Below are 21695 nucleotides of genomic sequence, written 5' to 3'. Positions count from 1 at the left end.
CCTGTGGGACAGCTCGCCCTCGCTGCCCTCTGGAACCAGTAAGCCTAAGTGGAAGTCAACTTCAGAGAGAGATTTTAAGATGCCGGTTTGGCTATATAAGCTCAGTCCACCATTGGAATACTTTACAATTTAATTTAGCTGAACTCAAATCCAGTGTTTTGGGAATAATGCCCAGAGGGCACTTTAAGAAAAATGGGTTTTTGGGGTTTGGTGATACTGTGTGGGGTCGTGGGTGAGAGGGCAGGGGTTCCTGGAGACATTGAGTCTCCCACCACAGGAGAGTGACCCAGAAATGCCTGGTACTTTGGGCATTTGGGTGCTCAGGAGGAACAGGAACATGACTCAAGAGTAAATTGTAAATCGGCCAGTCAGTCACTGTGAGGATGAAATTCAAAATGTAAACCCCCCCCAGAGGTTAAATGATGGTGTGTTGAAGCCGGTGAGCAGATGTAGATATTTCAGCAGCAGCATACAGTGAGGAGCAAAATATGTAAGAAATATTACAGAAAATGGATAATGTTTAAATTAAAGTGGTGGACCAACAGACATTGTCTGTCCTAGAGCCACGCTGCTGGCTCAAAATGCTAATCAATCAAATGACATAACATCTATTGTATTTGGAGTGGAAAAATTTGATTTGACATGTACCCCCACAAAATGGTCTCATCCTACCTCAGATTACTACTGCGGCAGATAGGATATCTCTCACTCTATACACACACACACATACACACACACACACACCACCTGTACATTGTAAAAATGGGAGTGAAGGAAGAGGTGATACAGACTATGGTTTTTTACCAACAGTACTAAGGGTTAGAGGATGGATACCCGACCCTAGCCCGACAGGACCCCGACGGAACCCGACGGGCCCCGACGGGACCCGACTGGCCGGGCCGGGTTCTAACAGATTTTCAGAAAGGATGCTCGGGTTCGGGTCGGGCTCGGTCACATCAGCGCGATAAGGCATTGAACATTTTTTTGTTATGGCATCTCTTATTGGGGCGGCTTATCAATACAGGTTAAGCAAGGTATTTATTTTACTCAGATTTACTGACTTAATCCCCCACATATGATGTTAATTAAAGCGGGCTTTCCACACAAACAAACGTACATGTGTCATTAGTATGAGAATCAAATGCGATTTTAACTGTGTCGGGCTTGGGTCGGGCTCGGACATAAATATCTTAATGCCTGTCGGGCTCGGGTCGGGTTCGTTTACTGCTCTGTCGGACGCGGGCCGGGCTCGGACAGAAAAATCCGTCCCGATCCGCACTCTAGTAAGGGTCATCATGTCAGACACCTCTGCACTGTCTTGTCCTCCTCTGCCTTACTGCCAGTAACTGAGGAGAAGAGAAGGATGAAGGAAGGGAGGTGGACAGGAAAAAGAGAAGAGACACTCTCTATTGTTGCCATATGTTAGAATTAGACTTTACAGACCAGGGAGTACAAGATTGAAAAATGATCTTTTCCCCACAGCTAGCAGGACCTGTTTCTTACAAATAGTTAGCCTGGAGGAAACTGAAACTATGGCCTGGCAATATATCGATGTTGTATCGATATCACGATATGAGACTAGATAAACAAACAGTTCCTTAGTGGCATGAATTTGTTGTTGCTGTAGACCAAAAGAGACCGGCCAACCGACTGGCATTGCCATCCATTGTCTCTGCCACCAGTGAAGAAAGAACTGTCTGTACCGCTCACATAAGCAGAGTGTGCAGCAGATTGTTACAGACCTCAAAACCACAGACACGCTGTTGGTTTTAAGATGCTGTTTGCAAAGGAACGCATGTGAAATCATGTCTTGTTACCAGCCAAGACTGTAACCTGCATTCAGCGGTACTTTGTCTATGAAGAGAGTGTTTCTCTGCACAGTGGTTCTCACCTGCAATTAGGTTTTTATATCCTCTCAGTTCAAAGGCTGTGCATATTTTCCACTCTCAACCCCAAGTGGTATTCCCTGAGATTCATTGAGCAGAGAAATTGCAGGCTGCGTGAATTTATTTGAAGAACAGGTGGTTTGACTGTGTCTTCTTTCCTCCAAGAGGATTCCTCTGTAAACTCCCAGGGGGAAATTACAGAGCAGAATCCTTTGTCACAAACTAAGGAGAACCCAGCTGATATCTTTACAGTAGCTGTGCATACACCAGAGCATGCTTTTTGTTTCATAGGTTACATCTGCTCTTATACTGCTGCTGTGTTCTGTGCTTTTTTAATGTGTCCTATAGTAAAATGTAAGGTCATTGGCTGACAGTCATTTATCATAGTTGACAGTGATGAATGGCAGTTTACAAACTTTGTAATAATTGATATTGTGTAGCATACTCTAGGTCTGTCCTGTTACTACTCTCATTCAGCCATGTTATTGCTGTCAGCACAAAGGCGTCCCTGTGGGAGCATGTGGGTTCTGATGGTAATCTTTGTTAGTGCATTTGTTTTGCAAATTAAAATGAGTACTTGTCTCTGTACGACACATTGTCTGCAGACCAGAATTGTCAAAGGATTACAATGGACAAAGGGTTTATAAATACAGAATGTAAATCATGTTCATGTTAAAAAAAAAACGACATTTCTTACTCTGCTTGACTGTCTCTCTTTATCAGGCTAAATGAAGAACCATGAATAGTTAAGTGTTAACACAGTCTGTAATATGGAATACATGCACACCGTAAGCTCATAAATTGACATTGTGACAGTAAAGGACACCCTTAATTCACTGTAATGCGGAAAGTCGGCACATTACATTACACCTACATTGTTTCATTTCAAATGCAATGTGCTGCAGTACAAAACCAACAAAACAATGTCACTGTTCTGATACATTCTGAGTGTTTCCCAGCGGACTACAGTGTACCCTCGTCAAATAGTCACCCTCCAGCAGTCGAGTCGTCCCGTCCACACCTACCCCTACAAAGTCTTTATTAAAGTGTCAGTGATAAAGATGCCTCTGACAGCTAAACAATGTCCTCTGACTAAACACAGGACGTGGTGCTCACCCAGCACCCTCATACCTCATGAATAGACGGGTTGCCCAGGGCATGTTATCCCAATGCACACAGCCAATACTATGGCATCTGCAAATATTCTAGTGTTTTGTTACTATTACAAGACCAAACCTCCACTGAAGTTAACGCTGGAAGAGAATTAGGAATTGTCTTTCTTTTTTGGATGGAAACACTAAGGATTCAGGCGTATATATCACAAACATCTTTTTAATTGATTTGTGTCTAACATATTAAACATAAATGTTGCCATTTGATGAGTTGAGCAGAGTACAACAAAACAATACGATAGCTAAAGTACACTAACAATACCAGTTGGCATCCCCAAGTCCAGTTTACTCCACATGGAATGTTAGCTAGCAGATGTTTAGGACCTGTTTTGGTTTATCTTGTCTTGTATGTTGAAGTGAAGTTTTTTGTTGTTTTAAAAAAAATCAATTTTAGTGCTTCAAGCTACAGTTTGCAAACTTGTCTGTTAGTGACAGAGAGCAAAGAATTACAGGTTTGAGAAACCGGTTTAATTGCCTGTGTCGCTGTCGCCAATGCTATGCACCTGTTACCCAGTCAAGGATATTTGTATTTTTTGTTTACACCTCATTGTAATTTCCTTTTGATTCTGGTAGTCCATTAAGGAACTTTTGGAGTTTTTCCATTTGTGCAATAGTTTTTATTTATCCTCTGTTAAAATAATAAACATATATATTCATTGTTATCCAGTGAAATCACTGATTTAGCAAAGGGGGTTTCAACTTTTGCAAGGCACTGTCTTCGTGTCACAGTCTCATTAGGGGCCGAGCCCCCCTAAAGGTCTGCTCCTAGAATCACCCCTGCCTCATTGAAGTAAAGGTTGACATGTCCCGTAAAGATGGCAACACTTTAGTACGATCAAACTCCTTCTTTTCCTTCCTCATCCTCCTCTTCATCTTCTTGTTTCTTATTATTATTCTTCTGTCTCTGCTTTTCCACACATTCCCTGCTTTCACCTATTTCGTCCAAACATTTCATAGTTCCCCACTCATGATGCAATGACGCACTCACAGGGAGTAAAGGATTTGTTGTTCCCTGAAGAAAGAAAAGGGAGCTTTTGTCTGCTTACACTTCTATCATTCCATTATGAGACTGCTATGAGAAATATTGTGTGTGTATTCATTGGTTGTTGCTCTTCTATTGTGCAGTAGTGCAGTAAGAGAGTGACAGCTGCTGATGGCAGCCTAGACTAAACAACCGGTCAATCATCTTTGTCAGATTTACTTTATAGAAGTCAGGGACAATAAGGATGAAGCTGAATGTAAACCAACCCCCTGTATGCCCATTCAGGGTCATCGACACAGCTCAGCTTGGGCTATTTTAGTGTCATCTTTGCGTGTTGGTTTCTACTTTTAGCCACTTATCAGTAGGCAGCAAACACTCTAATACACACGTGTCTGCCAATAAAGAGAAACGTGACTTGTATTGTAACTGTTTGTGAAGCTGCCACCAGCTAATAGGTTGAGGTGATGATATCTTTAAATTTGATTCCTAAACAGCCCAGAGCGTTTTTTCCTTCTATCCCAGAATATATCTGGCATGTAGCCAGACCATATTGCACCGGGCTTGGGAGAAAGGTTTGACAATGCGAGTCTACTGTCTTGCTGACATCCACATTTTAACAAAGGGTGATAATCCTCAAAATAATAAATCAGTCCATGTAGATCAGGGTAAATCCAAGAGATATCACTTAATGTGTGTGTGCATACTTGTGAGGTTCTTGTGCCAAAATGTTTGTGTACTTGTTTAAACGCATGCATGCACAAATGTGATGGGTGCAGCATGTCCTCAGGTCCCTGGTCAGTACCGTGCCATGTTAAGTGTTGAGCACCAATATGTTCTGCCAGCAGAAAAGACCTCAAAATACCAGAGAGTTTACAGGAACCTCAGCAGCTCCGCTATCATGTTTCCCCCTCTGACCCACCATGGACGTCTGATGATCTGAGTACTTAAGCCAAGAAAGCCCCCCTCCCCAAAGCCAGACATTCTGCAATTTGTCTCCCTCCTCCTGCGTGATAGCCAGCTGTTTCCACCTCACTACCCTGTCCCTCTGCCTTCTTTCCCATCATGCAATATACAACTGCTCCCCTTCCTCACCTTTTCATACATATTAATGTCATCACTTTTTCCCTTATTCCCTTCACGGTGTGTGTGTGTAAAGAGAGTGTTTGGGGGGTGTTAAACACAATATTCTTGACTTGTTTTAACACACACACACACATACACACCCCACTGGCATTCCTAAATGGTGAGCTCAGCCAAACACACACACATTTACACACTCCCAGTCATTTGTTCTCAAGTGATCACAGCATGCTATCTCACAGCAAGAACAGCATCTTGTTCTTTGTGAGTGTGCATGTGGGTGAGATACGAGGGGATACAAAGGTGGGTTTTAGGCTTCGGCTTTGCTAGAGACTTTATCTGTTCGCTGGCATAATAATTTAATTCTTTCAAGCGGGTTGATTTAAGCAAACTACAAAACGTTTTTTCCCCGTAGGCTACCCTTACCTGTAGTTGTATCTAGCCATGCAGATAGTTGATTGATGATTTTGTTTGTAGAGGTTTAGAGAAATCCATCTCTGACATGTTATGCCTCCAACCAAAAATAATAGAGGTAAATGGAAATGTTTAAATTGATTAAACATCTCCTTTAGAAAAATTTTTTCCTGTAACTATAGATAATCATAAACCCTTACTCATGAGACTTTTTCTTCAGTAGAAATTAAATCCATTGTCTGTGAAGTCTGCAAATTATCTAACGTAACCAAGAGCCAATAGTGGTAAAACATGATTCAACAAATACTTAGTCATTTGATCCATTGATAATATAACTAAGTATAATGTGAAATAATAAACAGATCATTATTATCAGAATCTGCAGCTTTAGCATCTTTTACCTCATTGTTTTAGGGCATGCAGCTTCACTGTTTTGGTCCTGTCTCAATGCAGCGATCAGTGTTGTTTCTAGTAGCAGCAGGCAGCTGGTTTCAGTATTAGCTGTGACATGCCCATTGTATGCTACCTGCCCAGTACCAAACAGCAGACGCAGAAAGAAACAACTAGCTAGTGTGGTATGTTTAGCAGCCAAGGAGCCAGATATCTTCATCAGGAGGCCAAAAAAGGCGAAAAGGAGAGTGAATATTGGACTTAAATTCGTTAGGTGGACACAAAACCGCTTCTGCTGATGTTGGTCAGCGTCTGCTGAATGTGTGAAAATGCAACGGTTTGCTAACTTGTTAGCCATATATACTTAATAGGGTGGTAAATGTGTCAAAGTTGTGCTTGTTTTCCTGCCCCTTAATGGCCCAAATAATCTGTTACACCAGGCTTTTAGAAAATGTTAAATGCTACATGGTGCCCTTGTTCTGCAGACTGAACAGTGTAAAAAATGCTAAAGAACTTGCTACAATCCACTTATTTGAAAAGGCCCTGAATGACCAATTTCTCACACTTTCAAATGATTGCAGATACATGTGAGTGGTTCAGGTTTTTAATTTTGTATGGTCCCGTCTTCTGTTGGTTCATGTAGTGGTGTCTGACAGCGGAGACAAGCTAACCAGATGCTGCGGCTCTGCTTCCAAACATGCTGACGTTATCCAAACACAGATATGATGCATCGGATGCACCAGTGGTGAAATAATGTTCTTGGTTAAACACAGTGCAGAAATCGGCCTCGTCTATTTAATTCCGCTGTGACAGCCAAGTTTATAACACAACCAGATGGTCAGAGTTATTTGTTGCCAAAGAGCCGAGGATCTCCAACTTGGCTGTCCGAGGGTCTCCTAAAAGCCTCTTTCAGGGTCTGCTAAACCAACACAGATACAATGTGACATTCGGTTTGATACTAACCTGAAAAAAACGTGCACAACTATCAGCGCTGTACTATTGACCTCAGATGTGTTGTTCTGTGTCAAAGGGGCCGACCATCAAAACACTAAGCTCCATCTATCTGTCTGACAGGGCCACATGGAAAGTGACAGCTTGACCCGCAACCTATGTGGGTCAGCAGCACCATGTGGTTAAGAGTTTGAGATAGAAGTATCTGCTCAGGATGGTGATTAGCTGTTTCCATGAAGCTGGTTGTGTTTGGAGAGAGGAAAAAGAGCCATCTCTGCAGGTCTGTGCTGATCCCAGAGACAGGAAATAGACAGAGTTACATAGACATTGAAATGTGAACTCAAGAAGCTGATTATGTTTGACAATAAAACTTGACCGCGATCACTTTCGCAGTTAGGCTAACAGATCATTCAAAAAGATTTTGGCAACTCTTCCATCACTGAGTGTGTCAGTGACGGTCGTGCCTGATTTAAAACAAAGACTTCCTAAGTCTTATCATAGGTGGGGAGGCACACACACACACACACTACACACTGACCCGGTGCCTCCGACGCCCACAACAACCAGGTTATTTATCCACACCGGCAGACTTGGTTATGCGCGGAGTTGTGTCGTGCCTCGCCGATTGGTTGTTATGTTTTGTTTTGTCTGAAGTCGTGTCAAAAAGGCCCACATGTTGGCGAAAAGTCCAAAACTTAGAAAGGGTGAAATGGTCCAAAAATGACTCAATGAGCAACGGACATCTGGATTTATTTTTTGTTCAAACCAGAGGAACATGATGCCCTGACTCCAAACACAACATATTGGTTAATTACGGCTCCAAACAGAACATTACAGGGCAACAAATACAATAATGGTAAAAGCAACAAATACTGTGGTCAATCAGTCATTACAACTCATTAATACCGCATTGATTAATTCACCTCATGCTTACATTGCTGGCTTTCAAAGCTCTAATTTCCCAGCTTGTTCTTTGTTTTAAAGGTAAAAACAAAAACTCCATCCGGCAGCCGTCCTACTGCTCACTAGTAAAAGGTCGAATATGACTTCATGCGCTTTTTTTTTTAAAAGCAGTGAAGGGTGCAAGTGTTCACTATGATTTGATGTGTTTCAGAGTATTGAGCGTGAGGAGCCAACAGAGGTGGACCCCGCCTCAACACATGCTGGACTGGAGAATGGACATGTTGCTACCACAGGTAATCCCGTCACAACTGTAACAGTCATATGGTGGGTTTTTTTTGTGTTTTTTTGGTGGGGGGGGGGTTGGCAAGCAGGTACCAAGTAATGGAAAAACACCAATAGTAACCCTGAGGAAAAGGGAACCTTTTCACAGCTAAATTTAAATGTAAAGACAGCTAAATTTAACTGTCATGTGACCATGTAAGACACGAAGGAATTCTTGTGCATATGTTTCCAAATGCTATTAACAAGAATGCGTTGTAATGCGTCACTATGTTCACCAGCTTTTCCCTGACTTTGTCTCTGTTTCTGTGGGGTGGACACCCAAAACAATGAGCTGAAAAAGGATTAAATGATCCAAAGAGCTGAGGGAATCTGGTGATTATTCTCTGTGGGTTTGTAACTATGAGCAACCCCTTTTATGTTGCACATAGTTAGTACATTGTTAGTATTGATGAGAGCAGCTTTAAGAACTTTCATCAGTGTGATTTTACATCTTTATATCCAACCAGAACATTCAGAGTTGGTACACGTAAAAATCCCTCCACCCAATGACTTCCCACACGAGCACACAGCCCCCGTCGCCATGCGGATGCCCCACCTCCCCATCACCGCCACCACCAAGACGGCAGAAATGAAGGGCCCCGAATCTCCCAGCAGCCCTGTTGGTTCTCGCTCCTCTCCAGTCCCTGAGGCTTCACCTACCAGCCAATCAGATGCTAGCACCAACCAGACCCAACCAATAGAGGAGGCTTCAATTCAACCAGGTGGCTGACAGTCTCAATTATAACTCAGCTTTTGGTTTTTATTTTAAGATGCTTTATTGTTTTAATGTTGCATTCATTCTATACGGAGAAAGTGAACAACGCAAGCTTCCTACTAGAACACACAGTTTACCAAGCTTTCAGGTAACTAATTGAACCCAATTTTCTCCAATGTCCAACTTCAGACTTGCAATTACATGGCTTTAAGGTTATTTTGTAGATTAATTTGAAAGATTTTTAGAGGTATTTTAAGTGTAAAAAATCAATTTGCTGTCACCTGTTTTTTATTATTATAATACTGACAACTTTCAATTTACATTTTTTTGTTGCTGTAAGTGTCTTCTACATGGACCCCGACACCTACCAGAGCTCTGGGATCTCCCCGCCTTCAAGGTGAGCCATATTGTCAGACACACACATGCTATCCTGACTACAATATCATGGATGGGATTTACTGACTGCTCGTCTTTTGCAGATAAAGCAACTTCAGCCCCAGCTAAGTCCGTCACCTACTCAGGGCTGTTGCAGCATGACAGGTGAGTGAAAGGTGACTCATGAAGAACATCTTTTAGGATGGGTAAAATGTGTTTGGCTTTGTCTGACTCTTTTGAACTCCGGTCATAAAGAGACAGTGATGCAAGCGGCGACAGAACCTTTGGGCAGGTGGGAGAGAGGAGGCGGGAGTTGGTGAGGTCACAAACTCTGCCACGCAACATTGGCGCTCAGGCTCGTCGATCTATCTTTGAAAGGCTGGACTCTGAAGCCAGTAACAGGTACATGAAATGTAATACAGCATTCGATTGATGTGGGAATTATGGTAAATAGTTTCCTAAACAGTTTAACTCTCGTGTATCATTGCCCTGCTTCTGCTTATGTACAGTCGCCCCAAACCAGTGGACTCTAAACCCAAACTGAAGCGGTCTCAAAGTTTTGGGGTGTCCAGTGCCAGCAGCATCAAACAGATTCTTCTTGAGTGGTGTCGCTCCAAGACCATAGGCTACCAGGTAAAAAAAAAAAAAAATTACAAACTTTGTAGACACAATTCCAGTCCGGCAATGTTATCCTGTCAATGTGTTGTCCATGTTCAGCCTATTTAGAATCATATTTTGTAACATTTTGTCCATATGTTATGTCATGTGTTGCTTTTACGTTCCACACAAGTTCAAAGCTTTTATGACAATGCCTACTTTAGCTTATTTGCTAGAAATTGCACAACTATTACATTACTGCTGACCATTTTCCAAAGCAGATCATAGTTGATTACATATCTTTTTCCTACCTCACAGATGGTCACTGACATCAGTTCATTTTACATTATAGCATGAAAATCACCTGGCAAAGACTTAGATCATCCAGTGTCTCTGGTTGTATTTTTCAAAATGATGTTATTGTTGCAGAGTAATGTAGGGGGGAACTGACGCTGTGCTCATGTCCTCAGGGGAAGTTTGAACTTCTGAGCTTTAAAGTCTGTATCAGATCAGTAGCAGCACTGTTAATGCATAAGAACATAATAAACTTACGTTATTCTTTTCAAGATGTTTTTCAGCTGGTAGTGTTTTGGCCTTGACTTTCTGGATACATTGTTTTGTAACGTAATGCTGTTCCTCGACATTAGATAACAAAACGTCCTACCAGCACATGAACACACCACATCCAGGCTTTCAACTACAGTATCATGCCTTATTTGCAACTTTGACGATGATTATAGCGATGGATTGGCTATGTGAAATGAAACATTACATGTTGATTTTCAGAGTACAGAAATTATTTAGAAGATTCTGATGAATTTCTTTCCGATGGAATGAGAAGATGGATATGAATCTCACATTTGTGCTGGAGCTGGTAGGTGTCTAGCCTAGCTTAGCATAACGACTGCGGCCACTGTGGTAATGACTGAGCCGAACTCAGTGTCTTGACCATTAGTGTTTCAGACGTGTTTTTCAACCCACATCTCTCGGAACTGATAATATCTCACTTTAATCTATACAGCTGTTTGCACTGGCTCTGTCCGGCTCGCGTTTCAGCCCCGTTTCACAGGGCGTAAACATGGCCTGAACACATTATTTACGCTTCAAGTCTATTTTTTCAACAAGACGTGTGTAAACGCAAGGTTCATAACCAATAAAAAGACCTGAATAATATATTTATCAATATTTTGCTTCCTGAGCGTTGCAGGGGTGCAGTAAAAAAAAAAAAGTAATCTGTTTTAAATGAGCCCAACTGTTTTTCATGTCAGCACACAGTGCAGTGCTAATGTGCTAATTATCTACAGTACCTCTCAACCGTGGAGGTGAATGTAAGTGAGGGTCCCTGTAAATATAGGGGTGGGTGTGTGTGTGTTTTGGGGCTTGAGGGTCAAGGTAGTTTGAGTCATGGTTGAGAACACATTGCTGCACTCTGGTACCCTTTGGCAGCTTGTGCCAGCCGCTCCATGTGGCTTTGGTTATAGACTCTTATTAACTGGGAACACACACACACACATTCTCTCTCTCACTCACACACACACACACACACAAGAGGGAAAAACGTTCATCCGATGACTTGACATGTTGCATTTTATTCAAAGCAAACTCCAGACTAATAAAGGGCAGACTTGAAATGATCTCAAGAGCATGTAAGAGACCGAAAGCAGGAGAGCCGAGGAAAGTGGATGAGAGAAGAGGGGGAAGTCTGTTTTATCTATCATAATTAGGAGCCAGACAGTAAATGGGGAGATGGCTTTATGAAGCCACAACAAGCTTCCAGTCAGTTTTACAAGTCCTGTTCCTCCCCTGCTTTTATTCTTTTAAGTCACTCACTTCCACATCATCACTAAATCTTTTTCTCTGCAGAACATTGACATCCAGAACTTCTCGTCCAGCTGGAGCGATGGGATGGCTTTCTGCGCTTTGGTCCACTCCTTCTTCCCCACTGAGTTTGACTATAACTCTCTGGTGCCCGCCAACCGCAAACACAACTTTGAACTGGCCTTTGGAACTGCAGAGTGAGTGATGGCAATATCAGAATATAAAGACAAGGCAGCTTTTTAGTGTGTTTCTGATATGATTGATGTGATGTTGTTTCATTCATTACATTTTCATCGTAGAATTGATTGAAGAGCTAGCATTTGAACTTGGTGACACATTAGGAGGGCTTTCCCAACCTGACAAAAATAAAAGTCTGCATATCAATAGTTTGTTGTAACATTACATAGACCTACTGTAACCATAGATAGCCAAATTCAGGAATGAAATATTGGCTAATTTTAAGTCTTATTTTTGATCAGAATTGTATAGGCTTAAACCTGACCTACATTTTTACCTTCTGTTTGTCTTGTAATCCTTTGAATGTTTATTAATACTTTGTGTTACAGACTTAGCTTTTGTTATATAGCCCTCTGCAAAGTTGTTATTCTATATGCCAGAACACACACATTTTATATTGGAATATCTACTACTTCTCGATTTAAGAATGTATTAGTCTACAACTGCTACTGCAGAATTAAGCTGATTTGACTAAAAAACAATATTCCCTTGGTCACAGAGTCAATCCATGTGTAGTGGCGGCTTCACATTTGACCTCTTAAAGAGATCACAGAGCAGAGACTTACAGATGAATTATTACATGCATAGTGTCATTTTTCAACGCCTCAAAACATGTTTTGTTAGGATGTAAAGAACCAGTCCGTGTTTTCATCAGGACTATCCAAGACGCTATTAGTTATTAGATGCTGAAAATGGCTTGGACTGATATTACATTTTGATAATCGACTAATTGTTTAAGACATTTTCAAGCAAAACCACCAATCACTCAATGGTTCCAGCTACTCAAATGGGAGGATTTGCTGCTTTTGTCCTTTCTGTAGCCTCGGAAAGTAATTATCTATCTTTTGAACTGCTGATTTTAATATGTCACCTTGTGCTTTAGCTAATTGTGTGAATGCGGATTCATTCATTCATTCTTTTGTGTCTCCAGAGTTAAGGCAAGCTGCGACCGGCTGATCGAGGTGGAGGACATGATGATCATGGGTCGTAAACCAGATCCCATGTGTGTCTTCACCTACGTCCAGTCCCTCTACAACCACCTACGCAAGTTTGAGTGAAGCTTAAAAGTAAAAGGATGTAATTTCCTGCGCTCCTCACCTTTTTTAACCTCTTCTTCGTTCTTTGTACCCGTCTGTGAGCTGACTGGAGATCCAGAGCGGGCATGGGAGGACTTTGAAAAGACTACACTGCCCTCTGCTGGTCGATTAGTAAATATTCCTTCACATGCTGCAGGAAAAGTGCTCACATACACAGTGGACATTGACTCATGGGGATAATAATGTGTTTGTGCGTGTCCTCTAATGTTAACTGTAATATGAAGAAGATGAATTTACAAGTAATGTCTGGGTTGGCTTGTCAACAGTAGTTTTTGTGTGTGCTTGTGTGTAGTTGAGATATATTATAAATTGGACAAAGGTTTCAACTGTGTTTTATAAATCTTTATTGTCACTACACATGCCCGTTTGAAAGTGAGTGTCCATATTAATCTTTAATATTTCACCAAAGGAGAGAATGTATGTTTCACAAATGTAACTGTGTAACTAAACCGTTTGTGGTGGGGCAGAATAGCTGACCTAATAAAATGATATGTTGCTGACTGATATTTACATCTACATATGCTGTGACGTTGGGTTGTTGAGATAATGTTGAAATATGGAATATTAAATCAATAAATTGTACTGTGTGACACTTTAATGTAGACAATGTGTTCCTTAAGAGACATTGTAATGAAAAATAAAAAAATCCAAAAATTCTTTTATATATAGACTATATATTTGTTCTATTAAAGTTATTTTATTATATAGCAAATACAAATTGAACACTCGGGGGATCCACCATAAAGATTATTGAAATTATTAGAATTAAGTGGCACTATCTCTTATCTCCAGATTAAACTTGACCTACTTGGAAACCTTTTTTGGAATAATTCGATGACCAGTATCTCTAATGAAATAGGCTACACATTTCTGTTGAGTCTGACAGACAGTTTAAATGTTTTTTTTATCATTTTTGGTCATATCTTAATACTCTGTTATTGGGACATTTGGCTCAGAAATCATGGGCTCCTTTTACTGATTCCTTAACTGATTTAGTTTATTGATTTAACTGATTCTCATACACTTAGAACTTCAGTATTTGGTTGATCTGATAAAACATTTTAAAAATCCATTTCCTAATTCATTGTCTAAATACCTACCAGTGCACAGGTTTTCATACACCAAATACATTTTATTTGTTTTGTTTTAAAAACCTGATGTAATGGCTGGTCTGTTTTATTTTGGTGTTTTGTGAGGCACTTTCAAACGTGGATTTTTAAAGGTGCTCTATAAATATAGATTATTATATTAATATAATCATATGAAGAAATTGTCCTACATTTTTGGGAAATCATGTTATTTTCCTCTGATCTTTCATCTGTTATTCTGATGATACACCGTTGAGAGTATTGGCCTATTAAGCACAACACCATCTCCCCAAAACCCTTCAAAAACAGGCAGAGCAGCTGAAGAAATAATACAGTGCAGCATGAAAACAAGTGTGCTCCATTCTCAGATGGGGATTAGAAGGACAGAGGTGAACAACACCTGGATTTGCCGGGATGGGTTGTGGGTGTGGGGGGTGACATCTGATGTGGATATAAGAAGCGGTCACTCCTACAGCTGTCAGCGCAGAGCGGGGTGTGTGTGTGTGTGTGTGTGTGTCTCTGTGTGAGACATGGCTCTCTTCACGGACTCAGACTTCTCTTTACTCGAGCAGAACCAGCAGAGGGACGTGGTGGATTTCAAGGCGATGTTTGGAGAACCGGACCACTGTAAAGGTGAGTCCAATATCATTTAGAATTGTCTCTTCAATTGATCATTTCCATGTTTTGCTTTCTGTAATCAATTTCACCAAATGTAAATTAATCGCCAATCAATTAAATAGACGAGCCAACTATAATAAAAACACCCTAACTAATATACAAGAAGACAATATTCTTAATGAAAAAAAGAGTGCATTCCAAATCTTAAATTATTAAGAAATAAATATTATCTAGCCTAAACTAAATAAGACGTTAAAAAAAATGCGCGTGTTAAACTAAGTCAATATAAACATCGAACACGTCATTAATATTATTAATATTAAGCTGTAAGCAAAATGGTCCATAGCCTATTAATACAACATGAAAATAGAAAAAAGAAAGCAATTTTTGTTTTTACAGTAGGCTATATTAAAAAAATTAAAATTTAGCCCTGGCTTATGATTTCGTTATAATGGCCTCCAAAAACGTTACAACTCGGCGCGTTTCGACCTTAAACAATTAAATCTAAATTAAAATGTTGAATTTTCCTCATTCTTATTTATAGAATGTATACACATATGCCCAATATTTAAATTAGGATATTTGGCCTACACGTGTTTTTTTATTTTTGTTCTTTCACTTACATTTTGGATTTTCTTTATTATAAGATGCCCGGAATGAGTGCGCGCTGTCCTCTCCGGAGCCGGACAGAGCCGCCGCCGCCGGTTTGATGGAGGGCCAGAGGAAGAGGAAGAGGACCATCTTCAGCCGAGCTCAGCTGTCCGAGCTGGAGCAGGCCTTCGCTGTGACTCCCTACCCGGACATCACCCTGAGGGAGAGGCTGGCCGCGTTCACACACCTGCCCGAGAGCAAGATCCAGGTGAGTGTGCCTCTGCCCAGGGGTCTTTATCAAGCTTCAAAACTCCCCATTAAACCCGACCATAACTATTCTTTCTATATTATTAATAGTATAAATGACCACTTCGCTGAAGTAGCTCGTGAACATTGTTGCCTGCTTAAAAATACAGGCCTTTATCCAGCTGTTTTTGGTGAGGAAAACTACTAAATATAATTTTGCTCCACAAATAATTGACCCAAGTAAGATTTGAGCAGAGGTGGGGGGGGGGGGTCCCATCCACTATTGTCTCTAGGACAGTTAAAGAAAAGTGTAATTCATGTCACTTTCTACTTCTACTCCACCACATTTCAGAGTAATGTATCGCAGTATTTTTACAGTGTGATATTAGCAGGGGTGTTGGACTGGGGGTGGAAATGGGACTGAGTACCCAAGGCCCTCAAGTGAGGGGGGCCCAAAAACATGCTTGAATGAATGCCTGTGGCTGTGGGGAGGGGTCCATAGAGAATGCCTTTCTACAGGGCCCAGAACTCTGTGCTATGCCCTTGGGTATTGGTACCTTTACTGAAGTGGAGGATCTGAATACTTCTTCCACCACTGATTAAAATGACCCAGACATTACAAGTATTTACATTTCCCACAGGTGTGGTTTCAAAACAGAAGAGCCAGAAGTATCAAGATTGTGAGACAGCCCAAGTCCACCCAGCCAGGCCTGGGAGGAAGAGAGGTTGTGGACACCCCCCCGATGCCTGTGAGCTCTGGTTTTCTCACCTCAACCACCCTGACGGACATATTCAGGCGAGAGCCGAACCACGCCTGTGACGATGTCCCACAGATTTATTCTGATTGGATCCACATCTACAGCAACCCAGTATCATCGCCACCGCCATCTTCCTCATCTCTCCACCAGCAGCCCACACTGGGTCCCTCAAAACCCTCAGAGTCTCGTTTCTGGGAGGAGGAGCCCCACCAGCGGCAGCACCTGGGGCCGGCACTTCCCGGTTTCCTTCCCGGTTCGTTTCCTCAGCCTATCAGCAGGCAGCCTCACCACTCGGCCTCCGCCCGCTCCTACCAGGCTTTCAGGAACTTCAAACCCCAGACTTTGGCTCCATCTGGGACTCATCAGGCCGTGTACGGAGACAGCGCTGCAGGTGGAGGTCACACCTCTGTAGACCAGGTAGTCCCCTCCCACCCTCAGCCGGTGTACTGGGAGGTAACTCAGGGCCAAGGTCCCCACCACCCACACCCCCATCACCACCCACAGATGGGTACGCAGACCTCCATGGGCTACATCTCAGACCTGATCTACAACGCTGCTATTGTCACCAACTTCCTGGAATTCTGATTAGTCTGGATGAAGATCATGAACAGGGAATTATTAATACTGGATAGCTATTGTAACTATTTCTGTCTCCTTTGTATTTCCAGTTACAACACCTCCTGTGTCTGTATCTGTCATGTAAGTTACCAGAGTCGAATGTTCCTCAAACCTCTATATAGGCTATAGAGTTATTTTCAAGTTGTAGTGTTTTTTTGGTATACTCCAGTCATACAGTTGCTTTGGATCTGTTTTCCCAACTGAGTTTCAATGTGCAATGCAAACGTTTAAATACAAAGAGCCAAGCTTGCTAAAGTCATCAGTACACGTTTCAGTGCTTTTTACTGAGCGTACAGATCACTGCATCAATGTGTCAACATTGTGTTTTTACATTCGTCCTTATTCTAACATTAGCTGGTGAGCAGCATTAAAACATAACCCTAATGACTTCACCTCGATTGCCTTGCACGTCAAAGGTATGAAAGTGGTGTAAAGAGAAGAAGAAGGAGGTAAAATAAATGTTTTGAATACTAATAAATGTTGTCTGCTGGTTGTGTTAATTGTAGTTTCATGTCATAGCCACGATTTCCAGCATTACTGTAGCATTAGATCAGATTGATGTGTGAGTATAATTTTTAAGACTTGGTGTCTTGAATAAAAACAAAAGTGGTCGATAGTAACAGTCCAATCATGATCATTTTGTCTTTTATGTATATAAGATCTACTGTAGTTTAAAATTTAGACTGCAGTATCTCCTGTATATTTAAAGCAGTGCCACAAATGAAAAACATTCACATTATTTCAAATACTGACTTCTGTTATATTTGCATCTGTATTTTTTCATTAATTGCTAGTTGTATAATTTTGAGCAAATGCCCACTGCAGATGGTGTTTTAATGATTGGCTTGTGTTTATTGGTATGCCTCTGACAGCACTCCTTTATTTTAAAAAGCATCAATGAATACAATTCTGTGATGCCCTGATAAATGCACCGGTGGGGAATATTATCTAATTTGATTTGTGTGCAACGTGAGATTCTGAGTACAGCAGTTTTTGTTCAGAGTTCTGCAAATTAAAACTCTTGATGTGAAAACTGAGTCAAGGCAACTGTAAAATATGTCAAGAGTCGTGCATATATAGACTTGTTTAAGTGTGTTTCTAGTCTGGTTTTGATTTTCTCTCATAAAAAAGGACTAATGGAAGGATGCATAGAACAGCTCCCTATCCCACCAACTTGTCACACAGGGGAATCACGGATGTACTCGACATAGATTCCTCTCACAGATGCCAGCTCCTGTTATTCTGCTCCAAGCTGAACTGTGGCTTGTTTAATGCTTCGGCTCTGCAAGTATTATCTTTCAAAACATCCTGATTAAAATTATTCTTTGTGGTAATATACCATGACAGGAATAATTATTTTCTAAGTCAAAATATATTGTTTTCATAACTCTCTGTACTGTAAGTATCAGGAGGGTTAGACGGACAGAGGGACGAGGAAAAGAATGAAAAATAAGAACTAAATTAAAACCAGAGCTCAGGTTCTATCAGCTTACAGGCTCTGTAATACTGCCTGGATTTATGTTTTGAAATATTACATGAGCGGAGGCAAATATGACAGTAGTGTGCACTGTCCAGCGCTGTGCAGAGATCTCTGCATATCATAATCATCTTTAATACCAAATAATCTTTCAATAAACCTTTAATCCGGGTGTCAAATCTCAGATCTTAGGAAGATACTTTTTTTTTTTTGTATTCCAGATGTAGATACATCTTTTAATCTTTCCACTCATATGACAGGACTTGATAAGAGGAGGATGGGATAGTTTACAAAAATATATAAATTCATATCTCGAGAAGGGATCAGAGAAAATAGATCTACTGTGTCGTATGAAATAAGATACATGGTGTTACTGTGCGGAGGATGATAAGTCTTCTGTAGTAATTGTTTGTTTTTGATGCATCTATAATTCACTTTAAACCAGATACAGTAAGCACAGATCAGAAGACAATTATTAGCACATCTGTCAGGTGGAGATGGATGATAAAATAATTCAGCAGTTCAGTAAACAGTATTAGTCACTGACGCTTCAGCTGGTGGGTTATTTATTAGAGTCAAAACAACGGTGACTACAGGGGAAAATAAACTTGAAAAATATCTCAATCTTTTTCCAGGGCTGTCAACCTTCTATCACGGTCTTCGTCTGTGACTAGTTTGCTCTGTTAAAAATGACTGTGAACTACTTTTTAACAAGGTCAAGAAGGAACGTGCAGGCTCCGTTTTTAGTGAGGTAGAAAGTAGCTGTCAGTAGTGAAGCTCAGCGTCAGTTAATTCAGGAAGACGTCTATCCACCACGTTTCTCTCTCTCTTTCTCTCCCAACCTAATCAGCTGCATTGTCATCAGCTGAACGTGGGCATTCTCTTTCAGTTAAAGGTCCCATGGCATGAACATTTCACTTTATGAGTTTTTTTTTAACGTTAACATGAGTTCCCCCAGCCTGCCTATGGTGATAGGTGTAAACCGAGTCCTGGGTCTCCTGCTCTGCCTTTGAAAGAATGAAAGCTCAGATGGGCCGAGCTGGAATCTTCCCCTTACGAGGTCATAAGGGGCAAGGTTACCTCCCCTTTCTCTGCTTTGGCTACCCAGAGAATTTGGCCAACTCCTCCTCAAAAGCTACAGCCTCAGAAATGGCACATACTAAGGAAAGCTAATTGTGGGCCTGCCTCTAGTGGCTGTAATTCTGCACCAAGGCTGAATTTTGGGAAAAAGGCTTCAGATATGGTATTAGGGGACCACTAAAGTCTAGATAAAAGAGACTTCAGATACAGTATAAGGGAACCACTAAGGTCTATATAAAAGAGACTACAGATACAGTATTACTAAGGTCTATATAAAAGCATCCAAAGAGCACCATGTCATGGGACCTTTAAACCAACCACGTTGTCACAATATCTGTGAGATATTGCGTTGTTGCATTCAAACTTTAACTGTGTTCTTGCTGCTACTGGTTGTCATTTCAGGCACAATTGATGCAACCCTCCTTCACCACATTCACCTCCAGTTCTCATCATTCCCAGCACCTAAGGTTGCTCCATCAGAAGCCCTGCTCCACATCACATCAATCCAAATCTGGAGGCTTCCTTTGTTCCTTCGTCATCACCACCAGTGTCTAGACTCCATCTGGGTAATATTCCTATTGGTCTATATCCTCAACGTTGCCCGAGGATATAGACCTCCATTGCTCCATTGCTACACTACACAAAGAAAGCCAAAGGCAATTGGCAGGATTTCCGTTGCCTTGGGCTTTCTTTGTGTTGACATTTTAAACTCTGGTTGATTAATGAGGACTATGGTGAACTGCTCCTCAGATCTCTGCAAGTTAAATCCAGACAGCTAGTGAGACTATATGTCCAACCTTTGAACGTACCTATGTTTCACCAAAACAAGTTCCTCCCCAAGGCTATTTTGCACAGGCGCTGTTGCTCCATACTGCGCTTAACACCACCCAAGGAAATTGTTATTGGTTTAAAGAAATGCCAAAAACCCGGAGCACGTTTTTCTACCATCCTGGAAAGCTGTGTGGACTAGCCGGACCCTCACAGAATGACCATTTGTTAAACTTATTTCACTCTTAAATGAAATCTCTCCTTATTAAAATACTATTCAATATTACTTTCTGGAGAGGACAGAGTACGGATACAAAAACATTAAACTGTGTCAAATCTGACATGTCCTCTAACCAATACGATCACATAGGTTGTTTGTTCCTACCTTCTTATATGACCCATTAAGCACAAAAATATGATTACATCTGTGAACAGAATGGAAAGAATCATGAGTAATTGAGCCTTTATTTTCGGGCTGTAGTTTTGGGGAAAATCTAAAATACAAATTAACTGTAAATAAATAAATGATTAATGTTTTAATGTAATTTAATAAAAAATAAAAAAAGTCTGGGCAGGTGGAATGCCATGTAAAGCAGGAGAAGTTAACAAAGTCAAAGAACAGATAATCAGTCATTTTGAATTTGCTTTCTTGTAATGGTCCAGCTTCCATTTAGTGCTATTAGTATCACTTTTTAAATTCTCAGTAACTTAAACTATATTTAAAAAAAATCCACCAATTTTCCTGTCAAATAAAAAGCAAAAAGTCCACAAGTTTTTCATGGCAAAGTCAGATGTCTGTATTGAATCAGTAGGCGCCTCGGTGGGGTTGCCAAAGGTCTGCTTTGAGGGCTGCAACAGTTCACTGGCTTTGTGTTTCCCTTGTTCTTTTTGAGTAGCTGCTATGGTTCCCCTAGTTCCCCTTCCATGGTCCGGACCAGCACATACAGCTCCGCCAGGCCGACTACAGATGCAGCGATCACAGACGATATTACTCGCTGGAAGAAGACAGGTGAGAGTGAGAGGACAGAGTTCTGTAACCATTAGGTTGATACAAACACAAATTAAAGACAAAAACAACAACAACTTTTAGTGTATGCAATCCAATACAGTACAAAAACATCACAAAATACTGCCACCAATATCACCACCACATCTCAAAAGGATTAGTTTTATAAAGTAAGGGGTAGTTGCATGGCTTGTGAACCACGTGTAAAGCATCCTCTCTTACCGCTGCAGTGTCAGTGAATAGGTACTGGCTCGCCATATACGAACAGGCAAAAGCAGCAACCACGGTGACCAGGAAGTTGAATATGGTTGCCACCACTGCTTTGACTGAGCGGACTGAAGAAAGCAAGAGTAAAACAAGTTCAGAAGAAGAAGAAGTTCATTTTCAATATAGAGCATATATTCAGCTTCTGATTGCTGAAAGGGTGATAATACACTCACCGGCCACTTTATTAGGTACACCTGTCCAACTGCTCATTAACACTTAATTTCTAAGCAGCCAATCACA

The 21695-nt window shown here is 41.1% G+C and overlaps 3 protein-coding genes across 4 annotated transcripts in view; 2 read left to right on the top strand and 1 right to left on the bottom strand.

The window, feature by feature from the left end:
* smtnl (smoothelin, like) overlaps positions 1-13536 on the top strand; it is a 22767-nt gene extending 9231 nt beyond the window's left edge. For both annotated transcript variants that reach the window (XM_034866730.1, XM_034866729.1), the window contains exons 3-10: positions 7990-8071; positions 8567-8821; positions 9155-9211; positions 9294-9354; positions 9445-9591; positions 9699-9822; positions 11650-11801; positions 12773-13536. In XM_034866730.1, coding sequence (XP_034722621.1) covers positions 7990-8071; positions 8567-8821; positions 9155-9211; positions 9294-9354; positions 9445-9591; positions 9699-9822; positions 11650-11801; positions 12773-12899 — 1005 coding nt within the window. In that variant the 3' untranslated portion in view covers positions 12900-13536. The remainder of the gene's footprint in view (positions 1-7989; positions 8072-8566; positions 8822-9154; positions 9212-9293; positions 9355-9444; positions 9592-9698; positions 9823-11649; positions 11802-12772) is intronic.
* sebox (SEBOX homeobox) lies at positions 13123-17768 on the top strand. Its single transcript, XM_034866747.1, has 4 exons — positions 13123-13214; positions 14516-14659; positions 15292-15503; positions 16123-17768. The coding sequence occupies exons 2-4, from the start codon at positions 14557-14559 to the stop codon at positions 16822-16824; spliced, it is 1017 nt and encodes a 338-aa protein (XP_034722638.1). The 5' UTR covers positions 13123-13214; positions 14516-14556; the 3' UTR covers positions 16825-17768.
* Positions 17769-20713: 2945 nt separating this feature from the next.
* The window catches only part of tmem199 (transmembrane protein 199), a 3408-nt gene continuing 2426 nt past the window's right edge, over positions 20714-21695 (bottom strand). Inside the window, exons 5-6 of the mRNA XM_034866757.1 lie at positions 21411-21523; positions 20714-21177 (exon numbers count right to left, since the gene is read on the bottom strand). Of these exons, the coding sequence (XP_034722648.1) occupies positions 21082-21177; positions 21411-21523 (209 nt within the window). The 3' untranslated portion in view covers positions 20714-21081. The remainder of the gene's footprint in view (positions 21178-21410; positions 21524-21695) is intronic.

Source organism: Etheostoma cragini, chromosome 3 (genome assembly GCF_013103735.1).
Source record: "Etheostoma cragini isolate CJK2018 chromosome 3, CSU_Ecrag_1.0, whole genome shotgun sequence".
NCBI lineage: Eukaryota > Metazoa > Chordata > Actinopteri > Perciformes > Percidae > Etheostoma > Etheostoma cragini.
Note: the sequence above shows the minus strand (reverse complement) of the source record. Positions and strands in the feature narration are given on the sequence as shown.